Genomic DNA, 10,402 nt, shown 5'->3' on the forward strand with positions numbered 1-10,402 from the left:
GGGACCTCTGACAAATTCACTTATCAATCCTCTCCAATAGGATGATAAGTCCACAAAGTTGCTCCAATCGTAACACACATCCTGTCACGTTAACACTACACCTCTGACAAAAATCCACTTATCGACTCTCCCCAATAGAGCGATAGGTCCATAAAATACTGTTAGGTTAACATCACACCTCTAACACAGAGGATTTGACGGTGGCAGCGAATGCGGTGGGATTGAGGGTGAGATTGGAGTTGATGGTTCTTTGTGGAATTTCGTCGAACAGGTTGTGGGTTGAGAAGAGGCGTACGGATTTGAAATGGGATTTGGCGGGAGTGAGAGGGAGGAGACAGCGGTTCATTATGGCGGGAGCATGAGTGGGATTGGTCGGTTCGGGTTAATTATTGGCCTGCGACTTGGATCCAATTTGAAACTGAACTCAGAAAAAGAGACTAGTTCGGAACTTCGGATTAATTATTGGATCGGGTTTGAAATTAAATACACACAAGCCAAATTCAGAAACCTCCTTCGGACGATTATCAGATAGCCCCCTTAACTCTAGGGGTTATCAGACAACCCTCTTTTAACTGTAAGAGTTGTCCGAAAACCCCCATAAAAGTGAACTATAATTTTCACTAGGAGTGTATTCTGTCCGCATATGGCTCGGATATGATGCTTACCATATCCATATCCGTATCGGCTTACCCATCTCGGATACAGATACGTATATACATCGGTAAGAAAAATTCATATTCATATCCGCTAAAATTAGATACGGTTACGGATATACATGCAGATATAAGCATATATGCATACAGATACAAAACAGATATGAGAAAACTAGATAGTATTGAGAAAAACATAGTTCATGTGATGATACAAAACAGATATGAGAAAACTAGATAGTATTGAGAAAAACATAGTTCATGTGATACAAAAGAGTTTATTAATATGTGGATATGAGAAAACTAGATAGTATTGAGAAAAACATAGTTCATGTGATACAAAAGAGTTTATTAATATGTTCATTATAACTGAAAAGTTAAGATTAGACATCTTGATCATCAAAATTAAACACAAATCCATAATCTAAAAATCGAAACTATCGTAAGAGTATGACTAATATGTCTTCAAATATTTCGGATACGGATACAGATATTTCACTACAAAACCAAATCCGTAACCATATCCTAGATACAGTTACAAATATTTCCTCGGATACGGATACGGTTTAGCATCCCTAATTTTCATTAGTAAAAATTATCTGCTTGCGCGATTTTACCCACCCATTTGGAACTAACGGTTAACATTGTTGGGGGATTTTCTAATCTGATAACACTGGAACTTAAGGGTTTTTTTTTATGTTTGAAAGTTGCAAGGGGTTACCTGATAACCGTTCAACTTTTGTAAAAGATAGAAAATTACGGTTGAGAAAATGACAACTTCTTGAGTTTTTGTATGGAACTAAATTACCAAATTGGTATCTTTTGTTACCCCCTTAACTGATTTGATATTACAAAATTATCTGATAACTTTTTCGTATTAAAAGTATATCAAATGTAAAATTAGACTTTTTTCGTTCACGGAAATAAAAAACAGAGAGAAAAATTGCATGTACGATGATTATTAATATTTAATTGAATGAGAACATGTTCTTTTGCTGTCAATATGTTTGGAATTGACAAAATTGTCCCCAAATTTTCACCTGCGGCAAAGAAAAATGCATGATTGCAGAATTAGTGGACTTTTAATACCAAAAAGCCACTTGGGAAACTCTTAATACCAAGCTAGTTAATAGGGGTTAAAAAAATATCTTTCGGTAATTTAGACTTTGTGACAGCCCATTTGGGGCTATTTGGTTAATAAATGTATAGTATTTCAGTTATTAACCACCATTCCTATAACAATTTTAACTTGAGGCTTACTCATTTATAAATCAATATAATCCACCATTCCTAAATAGATGTGGGTATAAAAATCTGATGCCAAAAGTATGAAAGCATTTCTCAATTGCTTACCTCAAATATTCTGAACACAGGAGAAAACTAAATGATAGCCATACAAAGTTATGTTACATTACATTACGTCAATATAAGTCATCATATACACGCAAGATCGGGATCCTCTCCAATTAGGTGGTAATAGGAGATGATCCAATTCTCTAAGTTCTCACTATTTATATCACTTCCAGCGAGTGAGATCATGTCACATTAAACTTTATTTTTATCTTAGAAAACACTGTGGCCTTGAAGACCACTAGAAAGTTCGAAAACCACTATAGTCAAAATCACTATTTGTGATGGTGAAAATTTTAGGTGGCATGATCTCATCCATTGAGATTAAGATAGATATTAAGGATTGAAAGAATCGGACCCTCTCCCATTACCGTTTAATTGGCGAGGATCTGAATCCATACATACAGACGTTAATATAAAAGGCAAACATTCTACCGATCACCTTTCCGTTACATACATATGCAAGGAACATAAGTAGTTACAAGTATGGACAGCGGAAAGATCTGCTGACAGAGTAACAGCTCTGCAAGAGGATAAAGAGACTGAAGTTAACCCTCCGTGCATAGTACCTTCCACATGTATCGAGTTTTTACGGCTAAAGTATACAAGTTTGTTTGGTTCGCTATAACTGCAAAACTTGCAACTACAATTGCATGCAACTGCAAATTTGGGTTACTGCCGCGACTAATAAATATAGTTGCAAACTGCAGGTACAAAAAAACTCCTAACGACTCGCACAGATCAAAAAAGTTTCTAACGACTTGCACAGATTTTGACGGACGTTACTCAAAATCGTAACCTTTTCCACACCAAAAGGAGTTTCAAACAAGTAACAGCCGGCTTGTCACAGGTTATGGTTTTAACTTGGAGTAGATGAATATGTATGGTATCACCAGGAGAGAGTAGAATTACCAGGATTAAGCTTTCGTTACTATTTGGGTGCACTTGTCTTTGATGGGCCTGCTCTCTCGACCATCACATCATATAGTTGCTTCCCGTTCTACACAAAAAATAAAAATAAAAACAAAATCTTATATTTACAGTCCAAATCTGAAATAAAGCTTCAGCTTCTTATTGCAACATGGCTACTTACAAATATTACTGGAAAGAAGTGAACTTGCCCTTCTGGCTTTGTTTGTGTCTCCTTGAAGTACACTAAAATTGGAAAATTTGGCCACCAAAGCTCCCAGTTAACAAAACTAGAATACCTGTTGAAAACTTAACTTAGTCATATTTTGGAACCAGCTTTTCTAAAGACTAGCTGAAGTAAACAAGTTCACTCACTTCCACCGATTCTTGCCACCCACGAAAACATTTTCACCAGATTCCTGAAGTTTACCCCCAACTTTTACCTCCTACAATTACACATCTAATATATCAAATTATAGAATCATAGGTAACTAAAATTGTAAAGATTTAAAACATAAACTAAATGGCATATTATTCCACAGAGTTATCATCATATATGCACGTCTGATAGTTGCTCCACTATCGGAGGATAGTTCAAACTAATGCATACTTTCAGGATGAAGTAAACGAACCAGGGCTTCTTCATCGAAAACGAACCTCACTCTAGTTGTCTGAAAGACATTCAAAAATGAATTAGCCGGTTGATTAGGAGACATAACAAACTCAAAACTAAATATATGACACATAGGCTCATGAAAACTAAGTCTAAGAGAAGTATTCTACAAACAGAAGATCACCAAACTACCATAATTAAGATTTCATGATAAGGACATACCGCAATAGAGAACTACCATATCAAATGCAAATTAAAAGTGCCATAAACTTAAAATGAAGAGGAAAATCGGTCTACTCTCTACATAGTAAAAAATAAAAAGTTATACATGTGTTGCGTGTGCCTGTATTCACGCATACATACACATCAATATACATTATACATATACCTTCATGTACGTGTACGTGTACACGTGTGCGTGTGTGTGCGTTTGCGTGTATTTGTGCGTGTAGGTATATGGATGTGTACGTGTATGTGTATATGTAGATGATATATGATTTGCAACAATGAGGGTGAAATTTTAAAGCATGCTTCCCCCAATACTGAGAGGAAAGGTATCCTAAAGGCCTGCAAAAATGATAAAGAAAAGAAAATAGAAAAGAAAAGAAAAGAAAAGACAAGAAAAGAAAAGAAAGTTCATCTCAGACTTTATATTTTACCTGAAATAGTAGAAGCAATCCAAGAAGACCAATGGTAGCAGCTGGCAATAGATTGTCTTGGGATGCAAATCCACCAGCTATGCCTTTTTATGCAATTAAATCAGCAGCAAGAAGCACGAAATTAGTCGAAAATAAATTGGCTTGAAATGTTTTCAAAGTACCATGAACAAATCTAAAAAACTAACCAAGTAAAACAACTGGAATTCTGTAGTCTGGTTCAGGGACTATAACTTCTCTTTTTGTGGCCTTTCTTCCAGCCCCAAACTGAGATAAAACAAAGAATATACATCATGTCAACCTAATGAACAATATCACCAATTCAGCTTGCTCTTTCTGAGCTAAAAGAAATTAGAGTAAAATCTACATTTTAAAATTTACACTATGTCGAGTGTATCTTTAATTATCAAACTGCTTCTTAAATTTAGTTTTCTGCTATTTACTATATGACATCACGTGTTTTTGCAACAGAAGATATGAAGATGTTTTCTCCATAGTATATATTGCCAGGGATTCTGACCTAGTAGAGTAGAAAAAAATTGAAGCTAAAAGGAAGTTTCTTCAGAGGATGCGAGAAAGAGGCAATTTCAGAGGATTTATCATGGGCTCTTTTGTTAATCATAAAGAAAGGATGTGAGAAAGAAGTTTCTTAAATTTTGTCTAAAGTCTAAATCGCTATAGCAACATTTGAGATGTTTTTTTGAGGTTAAATTGTTACTTTCATGACCAAGATTTTCCAAGAACATCTCAGGAAAACAGTCGAATGCTACGTTGATGATTTGGTTGTGAAAAGTCGTAACAAAGAAGATCACATCAAGGACCTGAAGACGATGTTCGATCTCATGAGGAGTCATCAATTGAAGATGTTGGGATGCAAATCCACCAGCTATGCCTTTTTATGCAATTAAATCAGCAGCAAGAAGCACGAAATTAGTCGAAAATAAATTGGCTTGAAATGTTTTCAAAGTACCATGAACAAATCTAAAAAACTAACCAAGTAAAACAACTGGAATTCTGTAGTCTGGTTCAGGGACTATAACTTCTCTTTTTGTGGCCTTTCTTCCAGCCCCAAACTGAGATAAAACAAAGAATATACATCATGTCAACCTAATGAACAATATCACCAATTCAGCTTGCTCTTTCTGAGCTAAAAGAAATTAGAGTAAAATCTACATTTTAAAATTTACACTATGTCGAGTGTATCTTTAATTATCAAACTGCTTCTTAAATTTAGTTTTCTGCTATTTACTATATGACATCACGTGTTTTTGCAACAGAAGATATGAAGATGTTTTCTCCATAGTATATATTGCCAGGGATTCTGACCTAGTAGAGTAGAAAAAAATTGAAGCTAAAAGGAAGTTTCTTCAGAGGATGCGAGAAAGAGGCAATTTCAGAGGATTTATCATGGGCTCTTTTGTTAATCATAAAGAAAGGATGTGAGAAAGAAGTTTCTTAAATTTTGTCTAAAGTCTAAATCGCTATAGCAACATTTGAGATGTTTTTTTGAGGTTAAATTGTTACTTTCAAGTATGGGGAAAATCATCATATATTGCCCAATGAAAAATTGCCAAAAAAACAAAAATGATATTGAGACCATATCATTCCACGGCGCTTACAAAAGTATAAATCGAATGTATTGGCCATGTCGGGGATATTTAAAATAATGGTTCTGTTACACACCCAAAAGCTGGGGGTTAAGTGTCATTTTTAAAGTTCAGGGAATCTCAGAATGGGCTAATATATAAGGGGGATTAAGTGAAAATTACCCTTATATTAAAGCACAGTGAAGAGTAATACAAATAAGAGAATGGAATGAATGACAAAAAGAAATGATTATACCAACCATTGAAGTAATTGTAGAAAGATTTCCATTTCTGTACGTAGTCTTTTTACCAGTTAAGATCTTCCCATACAAAGAATTACTGCACAGCGAGTTCTCAATGCTCACATTTCCACCTGCAAATGAAAATTTACCAAACAAACCAAGTACCCAATTTCCCTTAAAGGCCGGATATTATGATATTTTATGGAGTTAAATTTAAAGATTCAAAATTTGTGCCTCTCACCGTTCCCTCTGATAATGGACTTCGTACCCTGGTTAGTGCTTGCCTTCTGAAAAAAAAGAGAAAGAGAAAAAGGTGACGTTTTTCTTCTTAAAGATGCAAACTTTACTCCTAAAGATACGATCTATATAGTTGGCTAACCTTGACAGCGAAGGAATTTGATGATTTGTTAGGGGCACCAAGGGAATTTGAGGCGGAGCAGCACAATGCGCTCGCCATTGAAAGCTGAGGTGAGAGAGAGAGAGTGAGAGAGGAGATGAGGATCGATTGAAAGACGCAGGGAAACTCTGCTGCTTACTTTAGGGAAAATTTCAGATATGCCCCCGAAACTTTGGTCCATTATAAGATAACCCAAAAACCTATGAAGATGTCACTTAAGCCCCAAATTTTGAGACGTCCGCAAAATACCCATAATGTTGGCAATTATTTTAACATTCCCCCGAACAGCGTAATGGGGTGTCTGAAATTTTATCAAAAGGTAATGAGGATTTTCCGAAAGTAATATTGAAAGTTTTGGGTTTTTTTTGAAAATGATATTTAAAAGTTTTTGGGGGTGCTCTGAGAATGATATTGAAAGTTAAGAGGGATGTTGAAAAAAGATTGGGGTTTATCCCTTTGATGCTTTATGAACGGTCCAAAAGTTCAGGGGGTTACATCACATTGCCAAAAGTTTGGGGGCATGACCTCAAAAGGAGCAAGGTTTGTGAAATTTACCCTTTAGTTAACCCAATATTGATCATTTTTAAAAGGGTGTTTGAGTAAATTCAGTTCGCCTCGTACTTTCTTGTTATTCCCTTTTTTTAAATAAAAATAAAAATATGCTATTTTCGAGATTAGATGCTTCGAATCGTATAATATGTTTTTTTCGCCGCGGCAAAGTTTAGATTTGAACTGTTCATGTATGACTCAAATCATGCTTCAGCACAAAAATAAAAAATAAAAAAACTTTAAAATAGGATAAAAATATATAAATTAGCTTTCAAGTTCAATTTATATAGAAACCATCTTAAAGGAAGTTTTGGTTGCAATCGACCACATGTACTTATCTTTTTGGTTTAATTTTTATTGAAATCTCCAAAATGTCCTCGACAAATACACCAAAAAAATGTCAACTTTAGTTAATAAAGATATCACCTGCAAGAAAGGAAATCTTGGGGATTTCAATTGAAATTCCATTAAAAAATAGGTCAAAATGGTTAACTGCAACTAGAAACCTCTTCAGAAATGATTTTTTTTATAAACTGAACTTTAGAAATGGTTTTTGTAGTTTCACACTACTTTACATGTGGTTTTTGTGGGGGAAAAAAATCGTACATATAATTTACATCTACTATTAGGGTCCATTTAGTCCTACATTGATTATATGTGTGACTTGATATTGGTCTATAGGAGATTTGGATTCCCTCCCTTTACAAGCTTACTTTTAAGGATGAGTTCTCCTGGGTCCCCTACAAATGATATCAGAGCCGATCCCACCTTCTGATTGCAATCGAGCGACGCGGGTGGTCCTGGGACTAATTTAGTGCAAAGCCAAAGGGATAGCATCAGAATTGCAGTGTTCTACTAGGATTAGACTGGTGCAAAGCCGACCCACATGGGCGTCGGGATCGAAAGCGTGGTGGTATGTTAGGATCCCTTTAGTCTCACATCGGTTATATGAATGACTGGATTTATAAGGGATTTAGGTTCCCTCCCGCTACAAGATAGCTCTTAGGGGTGAGTTCTCCTAGGTCCCTAAAATCTACTTTGGGTGATCAAAGTAGATATCATCTTCTCTGAAAGAACGCAATATAGAGAAGTTTCCTCTACATTAAAAAAAAAGAAAAAAAAAGGAAAAAGATCAGTAGTCACCTAATTGCAAAGAGAAAAAACAATACAGAGAACGCAGAGAATGATGTGCCGGGCCAAAATGGACCAAACATTAACTCAACGTAACCAACTAAAATTGAGAATTGAAAAAATTTTAGCCAGGCAGATACCCTACCAATATTCCATTAACTCAACATAACCAACTAAAAATTGAGAATTGAAATTTTTTAACCAGGCAGATACTCTACCAATGTTCCTGCTTCCTTTTCTCAATCAAAGTTTTCATAACATACATATTTACGTGTATCCTTCTGCACATATGATATCTAGGCTTATATGCTACCGTGTTATTCTTGATAGTACCTGAGAATGATCAGAAAGCAACCGCTTCCTCTGGGAAAATATACAAAAACAGCAGCCATCACATACGAACAACTCAAGCATGTAATTATCAAACATTTCTCGAGTATGTACATGAGAAAGAAGATTACATTGATACAGAAAAATCTCTCATCAGAATGATATAATTCATCAGAATGCTGGTAGGTGGCGGAAAGCCGAAAAATCACCTACTTCAAAATTTTCAACTTAAGATAAGGCGATGATCAACGAACAGGAGCCAATTCCGGTGCATTATCTTCAAAGAGGGTTTTATAGCTTAACCCCCTTGCAACGTCAAAGAAATGAGCAACTGCTTCTTCTGGTGTCTTAACAAGGACTCCATGACCAAGATTAAGTATGTGTCCCCTTGGTCCAGCACTCTTCACCACCCTGGCAAATTTAGTAGACATTATGATTAAGAGTGTAAAATGATTCAAGAAACAATCAAATTGTAGATGAAAGGATGATGGAGAAAAGTAACGAAGGTGACCTGATTGAAATACGAAAACAATAGTAGTTCATAAAACACTACGTGTAGTACAACAATGTCCATCATCTTAATTTCTCTTATTGTAGAAATATATTTGGTTGTGGACTATAAGGTCAGATGTAAATGTGGACAATTTCTAATGACATAATGTCAATCTCACATCAACCTCTTAAGGTGATCCCCACCTTGACATAAATTTTCGGGAAAGTTCCTTTATCTCTATAGAAAACAATATAGGGCCCCTATAGAAAACAATATAGGGCCCCCTACAGAAAAAATAACACATAACACTACCAAACCAGTGCAAATATTATAGAAAACCAATGCAAATAGCTAAAATACCAGTGCAAACAAACTAGTGAATGAGTACAAACAATACAAAAATCCATGCAATCACCAATGTTACGATACGTAGCGAAACATCTATCACTTTCTTTGAATTTTAGGAGTCCAGCTGGCAAGTATGAGAAAGTATCTTATACAAACAATTGAACGAACTCATGTCACCAAAGACTAGTTCTTGTGATTTTTTTGTACTAGAAGGGAGTCGAGAAAATAGATTACAGAATAACTTTACTATAGCAAAACAACTCAAACTTTAAGGCATGACTTCAAGCAACAAGATTAACAGAAATTTTTTTTTAAAAGTTAAAGATATAACATAACTAAGCTGCAGTATCATCTCTGTTCCCTGCCTCTATAAAGCTCCAAAGGCATCATGTTAATTTAGATTATCAAACTGAGCAATCACATGAATGAGCTATTTATAATTTTCAACTCAACAGAACATATGAATGGTGGGAACCTATAAAAGATAAAGGAACTCAAAAAACATCACATAAACTACTAACCTGTGGATTTCATCGGTTAAAACTGGAAGTGGGGCAAATAAATATGCAGGATCGACATTTCCTTGAACACTGATGTTACTACCGAGCCTTTTCCTACCATCTGCCATGTCCACTGTCCAATCAAGTCCTATGACATCAACTCCAACTCCCTTCATTCTTTCAAGCAGCCCGCCATTACCATTTATATACAAAACCAAAGGTATATGAGGGCATGCTTTCCTCGTTGTGTTCACTATCTGTGGATTGAAAAGGAATGATTAGTGACCAAAACAACATTAAAATGGGGTAAACTTCATAAATCCCATGAACCTTTGGGTGTTTGCACAAAACCACCCTAACATCTATAAATTGGACAAAACCCCCTGAACTTGTTCTCTAAAATACTATGGTTGATGGCAGCTAATTAAAGTTGTCATGTAATCCGCATGTGACATGTCTTTGAAATTTTTTCCCTTGAGTACTTTTTTACTTTTATGGAGAGGCAGTTTCGCAGATTAGGGTTAATAGATATTAATGAGCAGTTAAGACATTTTACCCTTCACATTAACGGTGTTTATAACAATTTCCAATAGTCAGGGGGTTCTATATAGTCCATATTTTAAGTCCACTAAACTGGTCAGATTACCT

General features: G+C 35.4%; 2 protein-coding genes across 2 annotated transcripts in view; both read right to left on the reverse strand.

The window, feature by feature from the left end:
- LOC109845365 lies at nt 1,978-6,522 on the reverse strand. Its single transcript, XM_020414612.1, has 10 exons — nt 6,386-6,522; nt 6,248-6,293; nt 6,025-6,137; nt 5,173-5,251; nt 4,182-4,264; nt 3,542-3,580; nt 3,285-3,355; nt 3,094-3,208; nt 2,913-3,000; nt 1,978-2,523 (listed from the first exon to the last, which is right to left on the reverse strand). Exons 1-9 carry the CDS (start codon nt 6,461-6,463, stop codon nt 2,932-2,934), a joined length of 693 nt encoding a protein of 230 aa, XP_020270201.1. The 5' UTR covers nt 6,464-6,522; the 3' UTR covers nt 1,978-2,523; nt 2,913-2,931.
- LOC109844341 (uroporphyrinogen decarboxylase 1, chloroplastic) overlaps nt 8,385-10,402 on the reverse strand; it is a 5,411-nt gene continuing 3,393 nt past the window's right edge. Inside the window, exons 5-6 of the mRNA XM_020413334.1 lie at nt 9,776-10,011; nt 8,385-8,824 (exon numbers count right to left, since the gene is read on the reverse strand). Of these exons, the coding sequence (XP_020268923.1) occupies nt 8,659-8,824; nt 9,776-10,011 (402 nt within the window). The 3' untranslated portion in view covers nt 8,385-8,658. The remainder of the gene's footprint in view (nt 8,825-9,775; nt 10,012-10,402) is intronic.

The sequence above is a fragment of the Asparagus officinalis genome, chromosome 6 (assembly GCF_001876935.1).
Source record: "Asparagus officinalis chromosome 6, Aspof.V1, whole genome shotgun sequence".
In the NCBI taxonomy this organism is placed as follows: domain Eukaryota; kingdom Viridiplantae; phylum Streptophyta; class Magnoliopsida; order Asparagales; family Asparagaceae; genus Asparagus; species Asparagus officinalis.